The 27,258-nt window shown below is 41.4% G+C and overlaps 1 protein-coding gene across 8 annotated transcripts in view; it reads left to right on the top strand.

Annotated features, from left to right (window-relative positions):
* Nucleotides 1-6,116, top strand: part of TLE4 (TLE family member 4, transcriptional corepressor) — a 154,822-nt gene extending 148,706 nt beyond the window's left edge. For all 8 annotated transcript variants that reach the window (XM_067744101.1, XM_067744100.1, XM_067744097.1 and 5 more), the window contains 4 exons: nt 1,509-1,656; nt 2,108-2,258; nt 2,616-2,692; nt 4,432-6,116. In XM_067744101.1, the coding sequence (XP_067600202.1) occupies nt 1,509-1,656; nt 2,108-2,258; nt 2,616-2,692; nt 4,432-4,539 (484 nt within the window). In that variant the 3' untranslated portion in view covers nt 4,540-6,116. The remainder of the gene's footprint in view (nt 1-1,508; nt 1,657-2,107; nt 2,259-2,615; nt 2,693-4,431) is intronic.
* Nucleotides 6,117-27,258: the final 21,142 nt, after the last annotated feature.

Below are 27,258 nucleotides of genomic sequence, written 5' to 3'. Positions count from 1 at the left end.
TTTTTTATAAATTTATTTATGTATTTATTTATCTTTGGCCGTGTTGGGTCTTTGTTGCAGTGCTCGGGCTTCTCATTGCGGTGACTTCTCTTGTTGCGGAGCACGGGCTCTAGGCATGCAGTCTTCAGTAGTTGTGGCACACAGGCTCAGTAGTTGTGGCTCATGGGCTCTAGAGTGCAAGCTCAGTAGTTGTGGCACACGGGCTTTGTGGCACTGCGGCATGTGAGATCTTCCCGGACCAGGGCTCGAACCCGTGTCCCCTGCATTGGCAGGCGGATTCTTAACCATTGCACTACGAGGGAAGTCCCAGGAGGTCAGTTTTACATAATTAATGCACATAAGGTGCCCGTGACCTCATGAGCTCGTTAGACTTATGTAGTTTGCCACCTGTGCTAACAAACCATCGTTGTCAGTAGGCACTCACTGAGAAGGTTCACAGTGCGTGGCGCAGTCCTTGGTGCTGTGTGTATCTGACACGTTCTTTCCTTCGACAAATGATCATTGAGCTCTTACCCTGGGCCCAGGCATTGTGTTGGGTGTGCCTCACCCTGAAATGATCTAGATAATCTGTTGCCCACCTTACAGGATGGATAGACATAACTGTTTGTTTAGAAATGAGGTTGTGTAGGATCGGCACTGATAGGAAAAGCCCTGAAACACGTGTGTCTCCAGATGTCACCACCTGAGAGAGCAGGAAGCCAGAGGTGTGATCCGCTAACGGGTGTGCAGAGGGTGTAGTGGAGCCCAGCTACAGGTCCAGGGGAAGGAGGGAGGAGAAGAGGCCCCTGCTGCCTGTCTGTAATGTATTTTGCAGGACGGAGCTCTATAAATGATTCTAAAAACAAAACAGTTAATCACTTTTTCCCCTTTTGAGTAAGGCTCTTATGAGGAACGGCTTCGAGGCCCCAGGCCCCCTGTTTTTCGTACATTTTACCTGCTCCTGGGGCAGCTGAGTCACGCTGAGGTGCTTTCCACGCTCCTTCCTTGAGAGCACGGCCTCTCATCCTGCACGGCCTCCTACAGTTGCGTTGTTGCTCGCTGGCAGGATTTGTTCTGCTGCTCACTGTGCTCATCCCCAGAGCTTTTAGCAGGGAAACGACTCCTTGCACCCTCTGAAATTCTCGCCTTCTTTCACATCACACCGACAGAATAGGTCTCAGGTTGTATCTTGGATTAGTTCATTTTCACGTGGCTGTGTTTTCTTTTGATTCAGGTGGAGAATTCCTTCCATCAGTTGTTTCAGTTGTTTTTAGCATAAGAGTAATTTGAAGAGGACTTCGTAAGTGTTCAGAAATAAACAAAACGTGCAGGAGATTCAGCATCTCAATTAAACTTTAATCTCTCTACGTATATGCTTTGTTATTACTTTGAATAATAGAAAATATAATAAAAACCAAAAGGAAATCTACGCATAGGGCCTGTAATGAAATTGATGGCTGAGGAATTCTAAACTGAGTTCACCTAAAAATTAACTGTTGAAGGACTTTTCTCCACGTTGGCATCTTCAGGCAATTCCAGGGCCACACAGACGGGGCCAGCTGTATTGACATTTCTAACGATGGCACCAAGCTCTGGACGGGCGGCTTGGACAACACGGTCCGGTCCTGGGACCTGCGCGAAGGGCGGCAGCTGCAGCAGCACGACTTCACCTCCCAGGTGTGCACTCGTGCACGTGACATTTTAGAGACCTGGTTTTGTGAAATATATGAGAGACTTCAGCGGCAATTCATTGACCACATGACAGAGTCACTTTTACTCTGAATTAGATAACTAAAAATTTTGTTGTTTTCTGTCAAAATACAACAGTATATATTTTATTGAAGGACAGAAAAAAATTTCATTTATTACAGGCTTTTAGCAGGTTTTTATTTCAATGACCATTACTCTATAGATCTTTGAATTTCACACAATTGATTAGTAAGTTAGATTGTGGAGATCTGACTCATTACTTGGGATCACACCTTTGGCTTTGATTTCTTCCTGTACAATTCACATTATCTTGATTTCCTTCATTATTTAAGTAGTATCCCCAGAGGAAGCAGTGCCTCCCCTTTAAAGGAAGTGTGTCCTCTATAGCCACCATCACCGTCACCTGTTTTAATTCTAGATCTTTTCTCTGGGCTACTGCCCAACTGGAGAGTGGCTGGCGGTGGGGATGGAGAACAGCAACGTGGAGGTGCTGCACGTCACCAAGCCCGACAAGTACCAGCTCCATCTCCATGAGAGCTGTGTCCTGTCACTCAAGTTCGCCCATTGTGGTAAGCAGGCCCCTGGCGTCCACTGCCTGTCATTCCTCCTTCCTCCTGATTCATTTCAAGTCCGGTCTTTAGTTCATTGACCTGTCCCTCTTCAGAATTATATTACTTCCTCACGCATGCCTACTTCCCAAATACCATGTAATTTTCTGCAGTTTATCCACTTTATCCTTGTCCTGAGTATAAATGACTCATTAAATCTAGGAGAGTGAGCTTTATTTTTCCAACGAAAAGAAACTCTTATTTGTTGCAGATCAGATTAGGTGAGTTTTCTGTGTATCATTTGACGCTCTGTAACACAAGTCTCGGGACTCTGACAAAGGAATAAACACTACCTTTTTTGAAACCCTGTTCCTATAGGCAAGTGGTTTGTAAGCACGGGAAAGGACAACCTTCTGAATGCCTGGAGAACACCTTACGGGGCCAGTATATTCCAGGTAACACTTCACTTGTGTAGCCTTCACCCACTGTGCGCTCACTGCATGGTTCTCTGTGCCTTCTCGCAGGTTAATAACGCACGGACGTGTCCTAGGAGGTAGGAGCTAGTGTCACTCCCATCGCACAGAGGGGAAAACTGTGCCTGAGGGGGAGACTAGGGTCACAGCTGCAAGCTGTGCAGACAGGAGTTGTGTCCAGTTCTCTCTGAGCTCAGAGCCAAGGTGCCGTGCCCGTGGCCCTAACTAGCTCTTCACACCCCATCCCTTTTTACATGTTAGAGTAGCAGTTTCATGTCTTCTGTGAAATTTATTTATTTATTTAATTTTAATTATGGCTTTTAAAATTTTTGTTTAAAATTTGAGCATTTTGCTTGAATATTCATTCGTGTTGTTATTCCTGATTTCCCGCCCCCAAAAGAGTGCTGTGGAAAAGTGTAATAAATCTTGATTAATTTTATGAACTTTTATTCTTATTAACTCAGTGATACTTTGTGTAGTTTGTGGAATTATTTGCAGGAGAACCAGATTGTAGGCATGATACACACTCACATACAGATCTCTCTCTTCTCTCCTGCTAGTAGGTGAGAATTTCATAGGCAAGTTAAAGAAGATTTCCTTTTTAACCTTCTGTATTTAGGATGTTATTTTCTAGGTGGTGGTCTGTTTTTAGGAATAACATAACAGCGTTGCAGTTTTCTTGACCATGTGGTACTAAGTCGTAGAGGAGATTAATTCATTTGAATCTAAAACTGCATATATTGAGTGAAAGTACTGTGCAAGATCATAGGACAAAAATAGCAGATTCTCACTGTCGTGAAGTTTATAATGTAATACAGTGGTTTTTGTATTGTCGATCACAACCTTTTAGATGGTCCCAACCAGCACTTTTTTAAAAAATGAAATTAAAAATGTTAAGAGTATATTTTTTGTAGTGAGTATAAGTATTATATCTCGTTTCTCTGGGTTATGAAGTAAAATTATGTCTCGGGTCTCTGGGTTGTGAAGTAAAATGTATTTATTACAGGTTGCGTTCCAAAAGTTTGAGAAACACTGGTAGTAGGTTAGCATCTGCGTGTCAAACGTTCAAAGTCCCAGTTAAAATCCTGTGGGCTTTGTTTGTTTGTTTGTTTAGCACAGTTTAGTTTAAAGTTAACCATGACTGCTTTGCAGTGGGTGTAGTTGAACATGGTGTTTGGAGCTCTAATAAGAGTGGTAACATTTTTCTTACTAACTATTGAACTCCTCCCTACTTGCACATTTATATTCTATTTTTACATAGGGGACGACGAGGTTTTATGTTGAAATATTTTTACATTCCCTATCTCAAAAACTATAGTATTTTCAATATGGTTCCCCACTATTACCTCACCTGGACTCCGAGGCCACCTTCTGTCGTGGCAGACAGGTAAGCCGTCTTTACCTAATTACCTCTTTTACGGAAGGTGAGGGCCGAGACAGGTTAAGTGACGTGTCTAGCATTCTGCAGCTCCATCTACATCCAAGCCATCCGAGTGAAGGTGAGGGTTTTCACACTGAGAACCCTGTGCTCTTAGCTGGAGACTAGGATTTGAAGTAGAGCCTTCCTTCGTCAGCGTCCAGGACTGCCTTTCCTCGCTTGGGCTCCTGTTTTGGTCGAGGGAACATGTTATGCTTCTTTTTGCTCCAGATCCTCCAGGCCTGCCTCTCAGTGTTCATGGGTTTTCTTTCAGTCTTTAACGTGTTCCTGTGTCTCTTCCCAGTCCAAAGAATCCTCATCGGTGCTCAGCTGTGACATTTCTGTGGATGACAAATACATTGTCACTGGCTCTGGGGATAAGAAGGCCACGGTTTATGAAGTTATTTATTAAGGACAAATCTTCATGCGAACTGGACTCCTCCTTGTAGCACTTTGTTCTGTCATCCTTCTGTTCCCCCGCATCCGAAACCAAGGATTTCCAGTACTCATTGCAGTCGTGGAGCTCAGTCCCCGCCTTCCCCCACTTCCTTCCTGCTGTTGAATTGTGAATACTCGTTAAGAACCTGTGATACCAAATCTTCAGCTATCTACTCGGAAGAACATGGATAAAACCTACTTAACAGTGAAAGGAATCTTTAATTATGTATTATATCTGTAATATATTTATTTTGTTTAAAGAAGGCTTTCTAACAATGACTGACTAAATAAAGCTGTCTGCTCCTGCATTGATAATGAAGATGCGTTGTATTTGATACCCCTCCCCCCCTTTTTTTGGCAAAGGAGGGGAAAGGAAGGTCTAAAATAACTGATTAAAAATGTCACTAAATGTAGACTAATGACTGTATAGAGATGTGAAATGTATAATTACATATGGAAGCAATATGTTGCTGTGTTGTTAGATGTTTTTGTTTTTTACTTATTTTAAAGATGTTTGGAAATTTGAATAATTAGAAGGTGACAGACCATGTCATATTCATTTGAGTCTATTTGGACAACTTTAACCAATATATCTATAGCTTTAGATTATATTCGATAAAAGTAATTGGACTTTTTCTTTTTTTCTTTTTTTGACTTGTTGACAAGTGTCTTTGTAATATGTTTTTAATTCCCTTTTTTTAATTGTATTATAGACAGATGAACAAATTAAATTTGGCCTCAAAGTGAGAACTTAATCCCTTCTGGGTATTTTTGCCACATTTCTTTGCAGAGGGAGATGTATACCTTTGGGCAGTTTTGTCAACACGAGAAATGATGGGTTATTTTTTGGCGTGTTCTTTGGGAACTGCACAGATTCAGGGGAGGATTCCTCCCACTGTGCAAGTCAAGTCTTTTACAAGACAAGGAGCAGAGGAGGATTTGCAAGGACCTCCCTCTGAAAATCAGAAAGAATGGACTCTCACCTGGGATGAGAACTTGCTTTCTTTACCTCCGGTTCTTTCCATGTCTTAGCTGGATGTCCCTGAAATGGACACAGGCTGTGCCATTGTGCCAGAAATATTGTTGTTAACTTTTATGTTGTTGTTGTTGCTGTTAAACTATGATATGTGACTCCTTTTTTTTTATTATTATTTTTTGTTTGAATGCTTTAAAAATCCTTTAAGTCTGTGGATCTGCTGATGTACAGTGCCTTTGCTGCTATGGATCAAAATCAAGAGAACTGTGTAGATAAACTTTATTGTATAAGTAGAAAATTACTTAATTTCATACTAGAAATGGATGGATGCTGCAAGTTGAAATGGATTGTCCATTGACGTTCCTAATGTGGTAGCAGGAAAAAAAAATGGTGTCTTAAGTGCTTAGTGTTTGATGTCTTTAACAGTTTCGTAAAACTCTACAGTGTAGAAAGATTTTGATACTAAACTGTGCATTGTACATAGTTCTAATGCATTGTATTGACCACCAGTACTTCTATAATGGTAGATTGTTTGTGCATTCAGACTTTTAAGCATTAAACATAAATAACTTCTAGTATGCTTATTTCTAATTCTTTGTTTTGCTGGCTTTAGTTTATTTTCATCTTTGACTGTGCCACTCGTATATATTAAAGATTACTAGTTTTATTCAAGGGAGATTGCTGTAAAAAGTCATGTGGGCTTTCTGATTGTTGCTGTTTTGGTTCTGTGTTTGTTCCTACTTGAGAAGAGCTAGAAGGGAGGGTGGATGGAGGTTATCGATGACGGCAAGTATTTATTGCGTGCCTCTTTAGTTTGTCAAAAAGTTGTCATGTTACCGAAAGCCGTGATGCTTTAGAGCTGTGCTGTTCAATATAGTTACCACTGGCCATTTGTGGCTGTTTGATTTTAACTTGATTAAAATTTAAAATGCAGCTTATCAGTCATACTAACTACATCTCAAATGTCCAGTTTGCCACATACAACTAGTGGCTAGCATGTTGGACTACGTCAATTTATAGAACATTTCCAAGATCCCAGAAAGCTCTGTGGGACCAAGGCTGCTTTAGAGTTACCCGATGCATACCATTTCCAGCCTTGGGGGTTTGGGAACCGTTTCCAACGTGATACACTGAAGGCTTTGAACGCCTGAGGTCCCTCGGGCTGCTCCTGCTTGGCTTTGTGAAGCTTCAGCGTAAGAAGGTCCTTAAAGAATTCTAAACTTCTGGGACTCAAAAACCTGACATTTTATGCATCCACTGGGTAGAAAGAAGGCTGGGCGTTGGGAGCCCCCACGGTGGTCTGGAGTGTCTCAGTGATCAGCTGTGAGAGGTAGCGAGTCTTTAGGTGCTAAGAGTTCAGCAGTGTTCATCATGGAAGCAGCACTTCACATGTGAGTGCCATGAGTGCTGCTACATCAGATGAATAACGTTTTTGAAGTATTAGCTTAATTAATTTCTGTTTATCCTTATTAACATTTCTTATAAAGTAATAGAGAATTGGAGTAAAAGAAAAATCATCTTGACACAAGGAGTCTGACACTTGCCTACTGTGTTGACACTTGTAGAAGAAGAAAGCGCCTACCTCAGGGAGTTAGAACTTTTGTTTGGTGCCTGGTGGGTCAAGTCTGTGATGCCCTTCAGTTTTCTCCTTAGAGAGATCCAAAACACTGGCCGTTGTACTGGATCAAAAATCGAGGTGAACGTGTGAATAAACCTAGCTTTTTAAAATAAATGGGCATCTACTTCCTCTCACTGCTGAGGTTTTATCAGATTAGATTTTTATGTCTCTGATATCAATCTCAGGCCTGGATTGCTGTGCACAGCAGTCTTGATGTTGTCGTTTTAATTATAACTTGGTCTGCCATAGTTTTTACTCCCAGTCTGGTCTTGCAGAGTCTGAAGAACGACAAAGACAGAATCACCCTGAACCAGGGAAAACTTAGTTCCAATGAAAGAAGAGAATGGTGCGTAGGACTGGAAGGTTGACTTACGTAGAACTACCAAGAAGTAAAAAGAATCCCTGATTGAAGACCTTCTAAGACCGGCAGGTCAAATGTACAGTGATAGATGCTAACATCTAAAAGTTTTTGCAGGTACACACCTCACTTGTGGGCCACTACTTACTGGCTTCTTGGCCAGTGAGCTGCAGAAGATCAGTCTTACCCTGGAATGGTGTGTGTTGAAGCTTGAACCGCAGCCCTGTAACACCTGCAAGTGGTTGGAGTTCCGCAGCCATGGCATATCCAGAAACTCAGTTTCAGGCCATCTCGTAGCCACGAAATCCTGGGACCCTACAGCCAAGAGCAGGAGAAATTGATGTCGCAATTCCTGGACAGAGGTGCAGTCCCCGAGCAAGACTTTGATCAGCTAGACCGTCAGTGATGCTCTCAGCTGCGCCATATGGCCAGTTTTTGTATCCTCAGTTGGACATTCTTGCACTGGCATCATATAACTAAAGGGATTTGTCAACTTATATTTTTGGCAGTTGTAAGGAGATTTGTACTGGAATTCCTTGCCCAGCATTAAGTAAGCAGTTACAAAATTCTAGAGATGTGGGTACCAAAAGAAATTCTTTCGACATTCTTGGATATACATGTCTGGAGCTACCAGCTCCTGGGCAACCTGTAGGGTGGCATCAGCAACGAGCTCTGGGTCCTGCCACCCCTCAGTTTCCCACTGGGGCATCAGCAGCAGAAGCAGTGACTCACCACCATCCCTGTTTTTTGTTTTTTTGGGTTTTTTTGTTCTTTTGTTTTTTGTGTGGTTTTTTTTTTTTTTTTTTTTTTTTGCTTTTAACTAATTGCACTTATTTGCCTTTCAGTTCAAGCTTCCATTCAGAACTGACAATGGAAATACTGTATTTTTGACAACCCAAGCACGTCAGAAAACCTCTCGTGTTGGAACATTTTAACACCAATGCTGTTCTAGTGGTAGGAACTTAACTTTCGTTACAAGCTGCTGTTAACATTTTATTTTAGTTCTTTTAGTTTTAGTTCGGGTTTTTGGCAGCAAGTGGCAGAATTTTTTGGTCCCAGATAGGAACTAGCAGCGGAGCTGGGCTCTAGTTTACCTCTCCCCAGGGAAGGAAATCCTCAGCTGGGATCTTAGGTATTTGGCCTACAGGGAAGGAGAATTCCCACAGGGCTGCCTTTAGTCCAGAGGAAAACCATGAGCACAGTGCTTTCGCAGAAGTTGTTCTGTCTGATCTCACAGCAGGCCTAGACAGGCTGGATGCCAGAATACTGAATTTACGCTATAGGGCACAAAGCATCAGAGGACAACAATGATTTTCCCAAACTCTCTTATCTCCCAGGGAAGACAAGTCAGCCTAAACCCCAAGGCTCTGGACTTGCAGTTGAAATTCTGTGCCCACTGTGGCAGATGAGAAGGAAATTGGGAAGGGAGCGTTCCAGATGCTTATACCTTGCTGCTCTTCACCCCTTAGTTTCACATGAATTAACTGGCTCTGGAGACTTTGACATCACAGCATTGCTTGAAAACTCCTTGAATCAGTCACAGGTAGTCTTTTGAGTTCTTGCAATGTGTGTACTCACTGTGTCCATGATGGGCTCGTAGAATTCCCCACGCCTGACCCTGGCATCTCACTGCTCAGGCGGGGAGCCTCCCCCGTTAACCTGACACTGTAGCTTGATGAAAATATTTGGAACTAATAAGTTTTCTGTTATTTTGGCAGAAGACTTAAACTCACATAAACGTCGTGCTTTATTTGACTCGCGTGCAGCAAATAAACGTACACACACTAAAAGGTACATGTGAGGTGTCTGGGTTTTGAGAATTTAGGCAGTAAATGTTTGGACTCTTCAGGTGGAGTCCAAACTAATGTCCAAATGGTTTCTAGTGGCCCAGCATTTCTCCCCAGACTTAGGTAGTAGTTGGCCATTTCTCAGTCTTTACTAGATGCCTCCACAGCCTCTTCTAAAAGAAGCTACCATAGGTGGTACCCTGGCCATGTCTTGTGTCATGTGGCAGAAAGAATGAGCTGAGTTCGCTATTTTTCTTCTTCCAGGAGGCTGGGAAGTAGCAGGAGAATGAGTTAGTGGTGGGAATTAAGTCAAAGGAAACCGTCAGGGCGAGCATGCGCCCTTCCACCTGTGGACAGCAGCACATGGACAGGAAGCGACCCCATCAGGAACCACCAGGAGGGATGGCGTGAGACCCCCCTCCGACCACCATGCATCGAGCAGAGCAGAGTCTTCCTTAGGACAACTACCCATTATTTGAAGAACTTCCGTCAGATGCCTCTGTGCCCCCAAAGAGTTCAGCTGAAACAAATACTACTCGCCTCAACCTTTACTGGGTCGAGTCTTAGCGTCATGCATCCAACTCGGAGAAGCTTGGTGCTGCTGAAAACAAAGCACCCTCCCCCCCCCCAAAGTCTGTTCATCTTTCCCAGATGAATGTATTAGTCGAAGCAGTCGTCTGTTAGGCTTTGTTCTTCAATCTCCTGCAGCTACTCATAGCCCCTTTAATTTTTCTCCCAAGTAGACAATCAGTGTTAAAGAAATGTGATTTCAGGTTTTGTGGCTGGGTTGGGAAGTTAGGGTTTCCAGGCTGACGGTCAGTCAACCCCACTGCGTGCACATCTTTAGGCCTCAAAGTTTTCGAGAGAACAAGAACAGCCTCCTGGGCGCAAGGTGGTGGTTGTGAAGGTTACTCTGAGGACAAAGGCCTTGATTCACAGACCCCTGTTCCTGAGTGACCGTCTTAAAGCATAAAGTGCCCCTAGTGAGAATTTTAGTGATACACAAGCTGCCTAAAAGTGAAGGATTTAGCTTCAATCCCTGAGGGGCTGTGGGCTTGCATTCCTATCAAGATGCTCAGCACGAGGTAGTTGCCCTGGGCCGATGCTGGCTTTGCAGGGATCCTGCTGTGCGCGCAGCTTTGAGCCAGGAGCACCAGACTTGCGTTCAACACCTTCAGACGTTTAGCTGACAGCATTTCCATCCCACAGCCTTTTTCTGTTTGTTTGAATATGTATTTTTCTCGCCGAAGATTTGTTTTCACATGAGTTACAGAGAACAGCACTATGGTGTCTTTTTCATAATACATGTTCTTAGATTTGTGGAACTCATGGAAACTTGGAACCTGACCCCAGACCTGCAGGAGTGCATAAGATAAGGCAAGTTGGTGGTGTTCAAGCTTATAAAGGTTTATCTCTTTTTTTCCACAGCTTTATGGAGATATAATTGACATGTAACATTGTGTGAGCTGAAGGTGTACAATGTGATGATCTGATACACATATAATACTGTGAAATGATGACCGCAGTAAGGTTAGTTGGCACACCCACCACCTCACTTAATGACTGTGTGTGTGGTGGGAATATTTAAGGTTTACTGTCATAGCAACTTTCAAGTATATAATACAGTACTGTTACTTAGAGTCACCGTGCTGCACATTAGATCCCCAGAACTTATGTATCTTATAGCTGGAAGTTTGTATCCTTTGACCATTGTCTCCCCTATTTCCCCCCAATCCCCTTTCCCTTATCCCCAAGCCCCTGGAAACCACTGTCCTATGCTGTTTCTATGAGTTGGGCTTTGTTTAGATTCCACATACAAGTGGGATCATAGAGTGTTTGTTTTCTCTGTCTGACTTATTTCACTTAGCATCATGCCCTGGGGGGTCCATGCATGTTGTAAACAGCAGAATTTCCTTCTTTCTCATAGCTGCATCATATTTCCTGTGTGTGTGTGTGTGTGTGTGTGTGTGTGTGTGTGTATGTATGTATCACATTTTTTTAACCCACGTGTTGATGGACACTTAGGTTGTTTCCATTTCTTGGCTGTTGTGGATAATGCTGCAGTGAACATGGGGGTACTGTTTTAGTGGCTGCACCAATTTACATTCCCACCAAAAGTGCATGAGGGTTTCCTTTTCTCTACAACCTCACCAACATCTATTTCTTTTCTTCTTGATCATAACCATTCTGACAGGTGTGAGGTGCTATCTCATTGTGGTTCTGGTTTGCATTACCTTAGTGTTTAATGATGTTGAGCATGTTTTCATTTACCTGTAGATATCTGTATGTGTTCTTTGGAAAAATATTTAGGTCCTGTACTCATTTTTAAATCAAAATTATTGTTTGCTATTACGTTGTATGAATTTCTTAAATATTTTGGATATTAACCCCTTATCTGATATGTGATTTGCAAATATTTTCTCCCATTCCATAGGTTGCCTCTTCACTTTGTTGATTTTTTTTTCTTTTGCTGTGCAGACAGCTTTTTAGTTTGATTTAGTCCCACTTGTTTATTTTTGATTTTCTTGCTTGTGCTTTTGGTATCACATCAAAAAGTTCATTGCCAAGACCATTGTGAAGGAAATTTTCCCCTGTATTTTCTTTTAGGAGTTTTATAGTTTCAGGTCTCACATTTAAATCTTTAATCCATTTTGAGTTAATTTTTGTGAATGGCATAAGATAAGGGTCCAGTTTCATTATTTTGCATGTGATTATCCAGTTTTAACACTATTTATGGAAAAGACTATCTTTTCCCCATTGTGTATTCTTAGGTCCCTTGTCAAATATTATGTGGCTATATAGGCATGGATTTATTTCTGGGCTCTCAATTCTGTTCCATTGGCCTGTGTCTGTTTTTATGCCGGTACCATACTGTTTTGATTACTATAGCTTTGTAGTATAGTTTGAAATCAGGGAGTGTGATACTTCCAGCTTTGTTATTCTTTCTCAAGATTTGGCTATTCAAGGTCTTTGGGGGTTCCATACAAATTTTAGCATTGTTTTTTCTATTTCTGTGAAAAAATGCCATTGAAATTTTGATAGGGATTGCATTGAATCTATAGATGACTTTGGGTAGTATGGATTTTTTAACAATGTTCTTCTGATCTACAAACGCAGGATATCTTTCCATTTATTTGTGTCCTCTTCAATTTCTTTCATCATAGTTTTCAGTGTAGAGATCTTTCACCTTTTTGGTTAAATTTATTCCTAAGCATTTTATTGTTTTTTTATTACATCCTGCCCAGAGGCACTACATAATCAAGCACATTAATATTTCTGGGGCAAAACATAAATGTTCATACTAAGTGGAGTAGTAATGACTCTAAACTTCTACATCTCAGTTCAGGGCAATTTTGCCCCAAATGCATCATGAAAAAACTTCTGGTGTTCTTCAAATTTTCCATCTTGGAATAGGAAATAAGGGATTTGTGGACCGGTACTCGTGTTGTCCCCTTTTTATAGATTAGAAATCAGATCCACAGAGGTCAAGTGACTTGAATGACAAGACGCTTGTTCTGTCTCGCACCAGAGCCAGTATCAGCCCGTCAGTGACTGGAACGAGGTTGCCCAGATGTTCTTCTGGCTCTCTCTTTTATACTGCTGTGTCTTACTCCCATATACACTTCCAAATCTTCTGCATCTCTAATAATCTGTCACTGAAAATTACTCTCATTATGCCCAAGCAAAATTCCATACTTTTTCCTTAAAAAGAAGAAAATAGGCCCTGAGCTTTGCCATAGTGTCCTGAGTTCTGAGAAGCTTACTTCTTGGTTTGATACTATTTTCTATATGATGAAAAGTCTGATCTTTAAACGTGAGGCATTGTTAAAAGCAGTATGCTTCAATGGTAACAAAAACATGAGCAAAAAACATGAAGCATCGAAATATCTTTCAAATAATTTTCTGATTGGAAATGCCCTAATACATGTTTTGTTTTCCTCTTCCAAACTTCAAACATGCTTAGCTTTTTTCCATGTTACTCTTTTGATAAAAAGTTGTGTTTTGTTTTGGCTTTTTGTTTTGTTTTGTTTCGCTTTGTTTGAAAAGTACTTTGTAGCATGTACAATAGACTTGTTTGAAAGATGGGTCACACAGGAAGATTTTCTTTGATTACTAGTGTGTGTTTTGATTCGTGAGCTCATAAAAGCCCAACCACGGTGGTTAAAACAAAATTGTTTACTGCACTGAGATAACAGGAGGCCCAGCTCACAGGATAGACTGAGCTGTGAGGCAAAGGACAGAGGTTGCTTGAAATCATGGGAGCCACTATTCTGGGTCCACAAAGGCGTTTTGATCCAATGTTATAGTTTGGGGAAACTTTGATTATGTACCCTGTGTACTTGCTGTCACACACCTGTATGAAACAGGTTGATTCTCTCCATCGCCAAGAAAGGAACTCTCAGGGAATTCAAAGAGATGACATTGTAGAGTTGTTTTGTTTTTTTTAACATCTTTTTTGGAGTATAATTGCTTTACAATGGTGTGTTAGTTTTTGCTTTATAACAAAGTGAATCAGCTATACATATACATATGTCCCCATATCTCTTCCCTCTTGCGTCTCTCTCCCTCCCACCCTCCCTATCCCACCCCTCTAGGTGGTCACAAACCAACAAGCTGATCTCCCTGTGCTATGCGGCTGCTTCCCACTAGCTATTTTACATTTGGTAGTGTATATATGTACGTGCCACTCTCTCACTTTGTCACAGCGTACCCTTCCCCCTCCCCATATCCTCAAGTCCATTCTCTACTAGGTCTGTGTCTTTATTCGCGTCTTACCCCTGGGTTCTTCATGACTTTTTTTTTTTTTTCTTAGATTCCATATATATGTGTTGGCATATGGTACTTGTTTTTCTCTTTCTGACTTACTTCACTCTGTTTGACAGACTCTAGGTCCATCCACCTCACTACAAATAACTCAATTTCGTTTCTTTTTATGGCTGAGTAATATTCCATTGTATATATGTGCCACATCTTCTTTATCCATTCATCTGTTGATGGACACTTAGGTTGCTTCCATGTCCTGGCTATTGTAAATAGAGCTGAAATGAACATTCTGGTACGTGACTCGTTTTGAATTATGGTTTTCTCAGGGTTATATGCCCAGTAGTGGGATTGCTGGGTCATATGGTAGTTCTTTGTTTGTAGTTTTTTAAGGAACCTCCATACTGTTCTCCATAGTGGCTGTATCAATTCACATTCCCACCAACAGTGCAAGAGGGTTCTCTTTTCTCCACACCCTCTCCAGCATTTATTGTTTCTAGATTTTTTGATGATGGCCATTCTGACCAGTGTGAGATGATATCTCATTGTAGTTTTGATTTACATTTCTCTAATGATTAATGATGTTGGGCATTCTTTCATGTGTTTGTTGGCAATCTGTGTATCTTCTTTGGAGAAATGTCTATTTAGGTCTTCTGCCCATTTTTGGATTGGGTTGTTTCTTTTTTTGTTATTGAGCTGCATGAGCTGCTTGTAAATTTTGGAGATGAATCCTTTGTCAGTTGCTTCATTTGCAAATATTTTCTCCCATTCTGAGGGTTGTCTTTTGGTCTTGTTTACGGTTTCCTTTGCTGTGCAAAAGCTTTGAAGTTTCATTAGGTCCCATTTGTTTATTTTTGTTTTTATTTCCATTTCTCTAGGAGGTGGGTCAAAAAGGATCTTGCTGTGATTTATGTCCTAGAGTGTTCTGCCTATGTTTTCCTCTAAGAGTTTGATAGTTTCTGGCCTTACATTTAGGTCTTTAATCATTTTGAGCTTATTTTTGTGTATGGTGTTAGGGAGTGTTCTAATTTCATACTTTTACATGTAGCTGTCCAGTTTTCCCAGCACCACTTATTGAAGAGGCTGTCTTTTCTCCATTGTATATTCTTGCCTCCTTTATCAAAGATAAGGTGACCATATGTGCGTGGGTTTATCTCTGGGCTTTCTATCCTGTTCCATTGATCTATATTTCTGTTTTTGTGCCAGTACCATACTGTCTTGATTACTGTAGCTTTGTAGTATAGTCTGAAGTCAGGGAGCCTGATTCCTCGAGCTCCAGTTTTCGTTCTCAAGATTGCTTTGGCTAATCGGGGTCTTTTCGTGTTTCCATACAAATTGTGAAATTTTTTTGTTCTAGTTCTGTGAAAAATGCCAGTGGTAGTTTGATAGGGATTGCATTGAATCTGTAGATTGCTTTGGGTAGTAGAGTCATTTTCACAATGTTGATTCTTCCAATCCAAGAACATGGTATATCTCTCCATCTATTTGTATCATCCTTAATTTCTTTCATCAGTGTCATAATTTTCTGCATACAGCTCTTTTGTCTCCTTAGGTAGGTTTATTCCTAGATATTTTATTCTTTTTGTTGCAGTGGTAAATGGGAGTGTTTTCTTAATTTCACTTTCAGATTTTTCATCATTAGTGTATAAGAATGCCAGAGATTTCTGTGCGTTAATTTTGTATCCTGCTACTTTACCAAATTCATTGATTAGTCCTGGTAGTTTTCTGGTAGCATCTTTAGGATTCTCTACGTATAGTATCATGTCATCTGCAAACAGTGACAGCTTTACTTCTTCTTTTCCGATTTGGATTCCTTTTATATCTTTTTCTTCTCTGATTGCTGTGGCTTAAACTTCCAAAATATGTGTAGAGTTTTTTGTTTGTTTGTTTGATTCTTTTTTTTTTGCGGTACGCGGCCCTCTCACTGTTGTGGCCTCTCCTGTTGCAGAGCACAGGCTCCGGACGCGCAGGCTTAGTGGCCGTGGCTCACGGGCCCAGCCGATCCGTGGCATATGGGATCTTCCCAGACCGGGGCACGAACCTGCATCCCCTGCATTGGCAGGCGGACTCTCAACCACTGCGCCACCAGGGAAGCCCCTGTTTGTAGAGTTTTAATTAAGATCTCATCACAGAACTTGGACCAGTTAAGTTATTATCTGAATTGCTTTCCTGTGAAAAAAACAAGGGCTGCCAGAGCCAGCGCAGTGATGCATAACCAATTAGTGAATGTAATTGGTTCCTTGAGGAGAATTGGGCTGCTATGAGTGTTTTAAGTGTGTTTTCAGGGTCATCTTTTAGAGATGTTGCAAAATTGTAATCCTGTTCAGCTGTGGTAACTGACAAATCTTTCCTGAAGTCTCCAGCCATCCAGGGAGGTATCACTACGTCCAGAATCGAACATTGATGCCTTATGTCACCCGCTCTTTGGAGGTAGGGATTGTACACGATGCTACTGGTGGGCACAGCAGGCAGTAGTGAGTGTTAGCTCTTCCCCTGATTAACCCACCCCCCTCACACTGTTAGACAAGACAGCATTTCCAGTGGATATTTGCTGTCTGATCTATTATAGGACTAACTTATGTGTATAGAAGTTTCCATGTAAAATGTGGCAATAATCAAGCTGGTTAGCAACCGTGTCGAAGAAGAAGAATTTGTGGAACTTTTACAATGCAGATGAAGGAAACTTTTCTAAAGGAAAAATTTCCATTCCAATGTTTTCGAAGACCAAGTCTTAATGTCCAAGTAAATACATACCCTATCAGATGTGTGTGGCTACCAATATTGAAAGGATATTGATGGAAAAACTTGGCCTTTTTTGCTACATATCTTTATGAGCGAGATGTTTGTTTTTTAGCATTCTACATGGGGCTCAAATTAAATTCATACTTTAACACGTAAAGTTTGCTGAAGCTGAGTTGTAAAAATCCTATCGCCCATGTATTTGCCATCATGGCGACTTAGGAAAGTGATTAGGTTCTGTGATTAGGTTGGTAGATAATTGAGAACAAATCTGAGAAGAGTTAAATACCCATCCGTTTATTCAACAAATGTTCATTAGCTACTCTATGTTTTAAAGAGCTGAGCTAGACACTGGGGATACAGATACGCACAGAACAGGGACAGTCCTGACTTCACAGAATCTAGGATAGAATAGGGCTTCATGTAGGTAATTCAGTGATTCCAGCATGGTTGGATGCATAGGACACCAGGCGAGTTCAAGACTATAGGACCACATGGAAGGAAACATAACCCAGACTTGTTGGGTCAGGGGAGGCTTCTGGAAGAAGTGACATCTAAGCCAAAACCTGAAGCATACATAAGGATTGGTCACATGGGGAGTTTTTGTATATAGGAAAATACTCAATGCAGAGGGAACAAGTGCAAACACCCAGAGGTGACAGAGAGCATGGGGACTTCCAAAAACTTGGGAGCCCTGTGGTGTGGCTGGTGGTTAGGGCACAGGGGGTGGGGCTTAATAACCAATGACAGCTAGACCCTAAGACCCTGTGAGCCACGTACAGATCTTCACTTTCACTAAGGGCCCTGAGGACCTATAGAGGATTTAAACCAGAGGAGCAGCATTGTCAGGTATTTATTTTGAGAGGATCACCCAGGTGCATGCGAAGAATAGAGCAGAAGGAGAATGGACTGAAGGCAGGGACTACTTAGGAAGCTATAGGAGCAACTCAGGTGAGACATGGTGCGGCCAGCCCTGAACAAGAATGGTGACAATGAGGGTATGAAAGGGCCCTAGAGACATTGAAGGGGATAGAAGTGACCAGGACTGGGCGATTTATTGCCCACTGAATTAAGGTGGTTGTTTGTTTTTCTGTTCTGTTAGCAAGCAACAGAAAGTGTCCTTGACTAACATAAGCAACAAAAGGGATTTCTTGGAAAGCTATCAGTATAGGCCACAACAACCTGGGGTCCAGAAAGCAGAAAACTTTATCTCTTCAAAGTCTTCCAAAGTCCAAGGGGCCATTTTGTCTAGAGTGCTGCCATAAAATGTGTTGGTTCTAATCATTTCCTGTGTCTCAGATACATTCACTCAGAATTCAGTCTCAGGAGAGAAAATCTGAATGCACCGGCTTAGCCCCACCCCATTCCCCTGTGCATTCCGCTACTGGCACAGTGGGAGGAAGAGGAGCAGGGCCAACCAAAGCAGTGACCCCAACGATGTGGAGGGGGTGGCCGAGGGAGGTGTCACCTGCAGGTGATCCCTGGCGCGGATGACGGGGCGGATGGAGGCGCCATGCTCTGAGAGAGCAGCGGGAGCGGGTGTGAAGGGGGCAGTGGGGCGTGGCCTTTAGCACTGGACATACGCTTGAAGAGATCTTGTCAGAAAGTGAAGATACAAGTCTCAAATCCGGAGAGAAATATCTAGGCTGAGGAGATAGTCCTCAGTATTCACACTGTCATAGAATCCACGGGAATGGAGGCGATGGTGTAAGGACAGTGTGTAGTATGCGGGGAAGAGAGACTTGGGCAGAATCCGGTAGGTCCCCTACATACAGACTTTCAAGTTGCAAACTTTCAAAGATGCGAATGTGCATTTGCATGTCCAATCAATAAGTTAGTACAGTACTAGGTAGCCGATTGTGTTAGTTGGGTACCTAGGCTAACTTGGTTGGACTTACGAACAAATTGGACTTAACAAACGCACTCTTGGAACGGAACTCATTCGTATGTAGGGGACTTACTGTCCTCAGAGTTAAGATGGGTAGATCTAAAAGGAAAAGGGGCTAAGATAAGTTGAACACAGGCAGTAGTCACCAGGCTCTGAGTTGGCCACCGATCATCCCCACCTTCTGGTATTCACACCTGTGTGTAGCCGCCCTCCCCCCACTAACCAGAATCCATCTGTGTAACCAGTAGACTGTGTAGAAGTGATGTTGTATTAGGTTACAGGAGGTTATGAAATTCACAGGGGCTCCTGTTTTGCTCTCTCTGCCTCTTTGGACCACTTACTCTGCCAGCTGCCATGTTGTGAGCACCCCGTGGAGAGGCCCATTCTCAGGTCCTTGGCTACTCCCTTGTGAGTGGGCTGGAGGCAGATCCTCCAGCCCCAGTCACATCTTATTTGTAGATTCATGAGAGACCCTGAACCATCACCACCCGGCTCAGCTGCTCCCAGATTTCTGACCCATAGAAACTGAGATAATAAATTTGTGCTGCCTTAAACCACCTACCTTTGAGGTGGTTTGTTACACAGCAGTAAATACCTAGTACGCGGGCTCTCTGTAGCTTGGATCTTCTTGATGTTTTTTCTCCTCCATTGATTCAGTTCTCTTTGCATCACTTTTCATTTCTGATCTCCCTCCAAATTACTAATAAAGAAAAATGAAAGGGAGATAATATTTTTCACCTATTAAGCTGGAAAATATTTTTTTTTAAATCCAGTGTTAGAGAGAGGTAGGTAATAGTACATTCTCATGTACTGCAGATGAGGGTTGAAATTAATAAAACTTTTCTGAAAGACTTGGGAAATGTGCTTCAATCATTTTAATAATGTACATTAGCTTTGACTCAAAAATACAATTTCTATGATTTTACTCTAAGTATCTGAGGATGTGATCAACGATTTTTTTAAAAAGGATTTTGGTTGTGGTAATTTTTTTGAAATCTGGTTACAGATGACAGAAACCCAACCTGAAAAGGCATAAGCAAAAGCAGTTTATTGGGTAGGAGAATCTGAAGGTTTTAAGAACTGAGCCGCAGAAGGGCAGAGATGCAGCTGTGTCTCAGGAACAGTTGGAATCAGGGCTTGAATATTGCCAGGTCTTGTCCCATCACCCTTATCTGCTGCTCTCTGAGTGTTCTTTTATTTCTAGGACAGACTGGCTTTTCCTCACGGTGGGAAGCGTTGGTCCAATGGATGTTCTTAACAAAGGAGAGGCTGACTAATCTCAAACTCCATGAGTTCTAGTTCACAACAATTCTATGGAAAGACTCTGAAGGCTCAGTCTGGATCAGAAGCTCATCCATGGAATAATCAACTGCAGTGGTGACGATTGGCATCTATTGACCTAAGTACCCAATTTAGATGGATTGGTGTGGCCAAGATGGCAAGCAAATGAGAAAACATGGTCGTTTCTGTTCAAATTTTTACACTTGAGTTTATGAAGTTTGATTTTCTCCAAAATAAAATGTATAGTGTCATTTCTACATATTCATAAAACCTGTCAAAATAATTTTTAATGGAATCTATCCCAAACAATGTAAATTCCATACCTCTATTGTCTCAGGTGTCCTTAGAGAGTTGGCTCTTCATAGGGAGGGGAAAGTATTCTTCTTCTCCAACATTCTGGTCTCTGACCACCCATTCCTCTTAGAGTCAGGATGACGCACCATAACGCACCAAGCAGCAGCTATCGTACTGCCATTCCTCCGTTGGACAAGTGTTGTTGAGCACAGGCTAGGACTGTGTTTGGGACTGGTGGGCATAGTGAAGGGCCCAGGAGCAACTCATTCCTGTGCCAAGTATCACACCAAATTGCTCCCACGCAACCCCACCCAGCCACCACCAACTGAACACTGGAACGCTGAGAGCCGTGCTTTCCAGTAAACCTGTATAGCACATTTCTTCTGGTGTGAAGTCATCTGTTGATAAGCATATCATGGAAGACAGAATCAAGAGCTTTGTAAAATTCAAGCTCTATTACATCTATTTCATCCCTCTGATCTACCAGGCCTGTCACTCTGTTTTAGAAGGAAATTAGATGGTTCTGACAAGACTGTTCTTCACAAAGCAGTGTTGATTATTACCTAGTATTCTGTGAGCAAATGGGTGTTTGCAAATTGATTTTTTGATGATTTGTTCTAGTATTTTCCAGGTATGAAAACTAAATTGACTATGATTTTCAGGGCTGTCCCTTTCTCAGTTTCAAATACAAGATCTTATCTCTACTTTTTTACTGTTTAGTGGCCTCACTGATCCCTGTCGAATTTTTTAAATTGCTTTTGTAAAACATCATTAGACTTACTTAAAAGTTACGTAAGGGGAAACACTTAAAGGAAATGATAACTCGAATATTTACAGTTTTTTGTTGTTGTTTTTTTTAAAGAAAACACAGTAAAAAAAACTAAAATCTGGAATTTCTTACAAATGGGCAAACTCCTAAAAGATGTACTAGGCCACCATCCACAGCTCTAAGGTTGGCCTAAAACAAAATTTAAAATTCATAAGGTTACCATTACAGGGGCAAAACAGTAAGTAATGCTTAGTGAAATAGTTAAGGATGTTTAAGGAAATTAATTCAAATATTTCTTCCCCTTGGCAAGCTTGCTTTGTAAAAGACCCAGATTACAGGATAATGTATACTTTTGAGCTGTAAAGAGATTTGTTGATTAGCAGACATTTGATCCTGTCCAAAACGTCCATTGAGAAACTTGGCCATGACAAAAGGTCCTTGAAATTTGGTCCTGTCAAAACATCCATGCTTACAAGACGTCCCAGGGTTCAAATATCCCATAATGTTTATTTATACTTTGGTTTGTAGGAATAATACATAAAAAATACTATCATGTTTTATTGGTCCAGTAATTGTGTTGTGACTGTATTGCCAATAATAATGTTTCTTGCCTCCATAGTGTAGCTGGTAATGGCACACGGGGCTAGGTAGATGGGTCAGGGTCCAAATCTTGTAGAAGAGCGGGATTTATGTTAACTGTGTAAACTGAGGAAGAGTCCTAAGTTAGAGAAGTGCACAGAGGACGACAAGTCAAGGATGGATCTCACGATGAAAGGTACGTTAATGGGTTTGCTATTAATACATTAATGGTACTAACTAATGGGCATCTGGTTGGATGTGGCTGGTTTGCTCAATAAGGGCAAAGCTTGAAAGGAGGAGCTTGGTCAGGCCGCTTTGTAAAATGGGCAGAGAACGTGTTGATATAAACACTTTAAGAGAAGCTAGCTTTTTCGGGAGGAGTGAGGGCAGGTATGGCTCTCCTACCGCACAGCTGTCCAGTGTAAGAACCACCATGAGGGGGATATTGGGCATCTAATTAACCCCCCTACAGCTATCCTGTCGCCCAGGGTTAATGGGCGATGTTTCCCTTGAATGGATGTCCTAGACGGGTACAATCGTGGTAGACCGCAAGGAGTGTGTACCTCTCTTTGGAGAGGTTTTAGTGGGAGTGACTGCCCATCAGCGTGCACCCTCAGCTGCCCCCATGCCCTCAGCTGGTGCCTGCCTACTGGCTGATCCTGCCCGGCGAACCAGGTGTTGAATCCATAAGACATTAGTAAGGTTTCCCCTACCAATAAACCAGTGACCACTGGTCAGACAGTCACAAAAGAAAATACACACACACACACACACACACACTTCTTCTGTGGCTTTGCAATATGACATCTTTATTTGAAAATTCTCAGTAGAATATGGCAGAAATAGTATACTTACAAGAAGAAAAGCCAATGTCGCATTATAATGGTTTTTACCATTTCCATTCCTTTAACAGAGATAGGAGTAAAAGCTACTTGGTACTATGAAGAGAGGAGAATCTGCAGAGCCCAGCGTACAACTTGTCAGGATTTGGATAAAATAATCATCCAAGATGGGACAGAAAAACATCAACACAATGTTGGTGTTGAAGGGGAAGTAAGGAAAACCCAGAAGAGGTTAAAAGGATGCTCAGAAGGAATGAAATGCCACAATGTCGCAGGTACTTTGAAGAAATCTCCATGACATCCAGGATGAAGAGGTCCTATTAATGCTACCGCAAAGAAATTCATTAAAGAGGCAAGTAAATAGAATCCAAAGCAGACATCAGCCTCCAAACCCAACTTCATTGCATGGAATTGAAATTTCAGAAGAGTATAAAGTGACCACACGCAGAGAACCATTTCTTGTGCACAATTCCCGTGCTCAAGATGACAAAAGAATTCTTATTTACACAACTTTGACAATATTCGATATTTGAGTGCCAGTTCCACGTTATTCAGTGATGGCATCTTCAAGATGGCAACCAACACAGTTCCCTCAGTTATTTCCTGTGCACAGTGTGGAATTGGGTTATACTATGTCATTAATTTATGCACTAACAATGAAAAGGCGAGAAGATACATATTTGAGAAAGTACTTATATTTACACGGGAAAGAAATCTTGACACTAACCCTTCATTGTGCATGATGGTTTTTTTTTTTTATTGAAATATGGTTGATTGACAATGTTGTGTTAGTTTCAGGTGTATAGCACAGTGATTCATTTACACACACACACACATTGTTATACAGCAGAAACTAACACAACATTGTAAATAAACTCCAGTGAAGATGTTAAAAAAATAAAATAGATAACCAACAAGGACCTACTTTATAGCACAGGGAACCATACTCAATATTTTGTAATAAGCTATAAGGGAAAATCACCTGAAAAAATATATGCATGAGGGGTTTTGAGATTGCAAATGTGAATGCGATTTGACTACTCCTACCAAATGCACAAGTAAAAGGATGCTTGTTTCACTCTTCACCATCACTCTGGCAAAAAATATCTTCTTTGGGTCTAACACACGAGTACATGAGAATGGAAACTAACACCCAGAAGTGTGCATCTAAGTTGTTTGGACTTCCATTTGTACCTTCAGAAGATGTAAGTGAAACTTTTGAGTACATTGTGGAGAATGCAGAAGAAAATTTAGGTGACCTAGTGGATTATGTTGAGAGGATATGTGTTCATAGAAGGCATGGAAGAGGTAGAAGAAGATCAGAAGCTCCAAGATTTCTACCAGAAACTAGGAATGTTCATACATCAGTACTGAGCAACAGGACAAACAATGCACTGGAAATCTGGCATACCACATTTCAGAAGCTGGTGGTAGTACATCATCCTTCATTTGGAGATGTACTGAAGTGTTACAAGGTGAACAGCAAAGCAATGAACGATTTGTATCACCCAGGTTCTTGGTGGTCGCACTCAAATATGGCCACCAACTTCACGGCAATACAGACAAAATCAAATTCACGTAACTAAAACTCTTCACAAATAAAACAAACGCAAAGCCAATAATCAGGTGGGTATATACTTAAGAGCAATTGCTTATCAATTTAAGAGTAACCTTGCTGAACTTCATGATGAGGAAGAACAAGAATGAATGTGAAATCCAAACTTCCTCTCCAATTACAATAAAAATAATGTAAATAAAATTTTAACAAAGTTAAATGTTTGTATTATTTAATGAATTGTGGGCCAACTGTCTCAATGGACATTTTGGCCAGGACCAGGTGTCCTGCAAGGGGTTCGTTTAGCCCTCTCAAAAGAATAATCAATGCTAGAGATCAGTGTAACTGCCTTTTCCTTGCATTAAGGCAAGTTCAATACCCTATTGGAAGCACAGGTGAAATCTTCTAATGTATTATGAAAATGTGGTCAACAACTAGCTTTACTGGTGTGGAAATGATATAAAAATGGCAATTTTTGAGGTTGTACTAAATTCATAGGAAAACAGCTGTGAAAATCCCCTCCCCAAAAACATTTGGGGTAAAAACTAGGTGAATAGACCTGGATGTGCTCCTTGAAAGAGAAATGATGGGATTTTCTTCGTTCTCTAGTTACTTTCTTGGCACCATCATAGGCTCATTGGTACACTTAGCTTTGAAGTCTCCAAGCACTAGTTCAGTAAAAAAGAGCTTTGTGACTCCAAGGCAGACAGAACCATTTTTCAATCGCAGAAGCACTTAATTCTTTCTCACTTTAAGTGTGAAAGCCATTTGGGCGATAGCCCAGGCAGGGTATTGCAGACCGGGAGTGAAAAACTCTTGGCCTCTAAGAAGAAATAGTAAGGGAAAAAAATTCAGTTACCATTTAGGAGACCAAGAAAAAAAAATATTGCATTTAGAAAAAAATTGCTTTTGGCAACTGTGTTTAAGACTCAAATTTGGAAGTTAAACATGGGAAAATGTTATAAACGAGTTGCACCATATTTGTCTATCACTCTCTTTTTGAAGTGGCAATCTGGGTGACAGGCAAGTATGAACACATCTCTATTCTGGTAGGGCTTGCTGAGAAATGCAAGTTATAGAATGAAGCCTGCCTGTTGGGCTGCTGCTTATAAATGGAAGGAGTCTGGCTCTGCTGTAGAGTGGGAGCTCCGGTTTGATTTTTTTGCATGTGTGTGAAGGCAGCTAGTGTGTGTTTGATAGGACAGCTCAGCTGTCGTGAGCTGGCAAGTAGGGACAGAAGGGAAAAAGGGGCCCAGCAAATAGCCATTCTCTGAATGTTCTCCTTGATGAGTCGGGATGTTTCCTGTACCAGGAATCCTCATGCTTGGCTTACGACGCTGGGGCTGGCTGGAGTGTCACAGAGGAGGCCGAGGGAGTTCTGGAGTGTCACAGGCCTTCGCAGATGCCCATAGCCGTTTGGCGACAACTCGTCTTCTAAGGTGACGGGCATGTACTTCCTCTTCCTTATTTTTTGCTGGTGGTAGTCATTTTATGAGATGATGGGCCCATAGAAATTTTGAGAGAATTAAATTATGGGATGTTCATATTCAGGTAGGAATATATATCATTAAAAAAGAAACTATCTGCTGAGTAGGTTGCTGCATTTATAACATTTAATTCCTGCAGTAACACAGTTATGCAGGTGGCATCAGCCCAATTTAAATGCGTTGAAATGGAGGTTCAGGGAAGTGAAGGGATTGGCCCAAAGTCTAAAACCAGTAAGTGGCGTGATCAGTCTACCCAACTTGACCTCGACAGCCCGTGATCAGTTGCTTCACCTCTTCCCCATGACGAAAGCGCACCTGTGGGCTGCACCGAGAGCCCTATTATCCTAGGAGACCTGTGGGTGCCTTTGCCTTGTAGCCTGGGATGCCTTAGGTCTTCACACCTCTACAGAGGAGCAGTGGGAGCTCAGTGGCCGGCCACTCCCTGGCAGTTCTGTCCAGAGACCACATAGTTCCACACCAGACCTCCTTTATAGAGGGGATTATAAGCCACTTGTCAACATTCTGTGAGCCTTTCATTTTTCAGGCTGAGCAAAAAGTCCTTAGTCATTCTTCTGGGACTGTTGTCATCCAGCTGTCATCTGGGCCCTTGCAGCACAAAGTTTGTGCTGCTCACCTGGCCATATTTCTCACAGCAACATCTGTGTTCCTTTCTCTTTCCTTCCCTAGCACCTGGTTCAATTTAGATGAATATGCTACTGTTTTCTTATGCTTAATGTCTATATAAGCCAAAACCATCTTGATTAGCTGATGCAATCATAGGGATGTTTTGAAACGAATGCATACTCAATGATTTTTACACTTCTATCAGTTTGGTAATAAATTCCTCACCAACCTGTTCACAAAAAAAAATGTGTCCTGCGGTATCGGAGCTCTGCAGTGTCCTTCAGCAGAGACCTTACAAGAGCTCCACTGGGTCGGCCTGGTTGAACACGCCCGGGCACTGGATCCTGAAAGTTGGTCCAAGGATAAGTCCATGTTCCTGATGAGGCTTTCACTAAATCTTGGCAACAAGTGAATGAACAAACAGACAAATTAATAAATAAATACAAAAATAAGTTTTTAAAAATGAATCAATTTAAAGAAATCGTCTTTAATCTAAGTATATGTTCTTCATGATTGTGTGTATATGTATTAGAAATGTCTTTTTTCTGAATTGATGGAAATCACAGATGGTTGATGTCAATTTTCAGTGGCCTATTTTACCCTTCCCCTTCGGCAAATGGTCAATTCCATATAGATTCCTAAAATTACCTCCACCAAAAAACTTCCTACTGTTCTCTGAAATCCTAAATCTGGGAACCAGTAATGCCAAATATGATGTCTGTGTCTCCACCATCCTACACCTGCCTCCCTCAGAAACTCCATCAGTGGAGAGCTTCTAAGAGGGTGAAAGCAGAAGGAATTGGGAAGAAGGAAATAATCCCATTTGCTATAGATAGAGAAACAAGAAAAGGAAATATATATTTATATATTTAAATGATGTAATATAATTATATATTATATAAGGTATATATGTACATATTTATATGTATTTGTTTATGGAAGCTCTTTGAATGTAGGTGAGCTGACAATTTTTCATTGTGTGCTCTTGAGCCTTGGGGCATTTTTGACTGAGACTGTTAAGGGCAGAAGCTTTAATTTCTTGTGGGGTGTGAGAGGGAGCTTTCGATTCTTTCTCATCTGTTCTCTTTTAGTCGTTTTCCTTCTCTTCATTCCCCCTTCTTCTCAGTACTGAGCT

Source organism: Pseudorca crassidens, chromosome 7 (genome assembly GCF_039906515.1).
Source record: "Pseudorca crassidens isolate mPseCra1 chromosome 7, mPseCra1.hap1, whole genome shotgun sequence".
In the NCBI taxonomy this organism is placed as follows: Eukaryota; Metazoa; Chordata; class Mammalia; order Artiodactyla; family Delphinidae; genus Pseudorca; species Pseudorca crassidens.
Note: the sequence above shows the minus strand (reverse complement) of the source record. Positions and strands in the feature narration are given on the sequence as shown.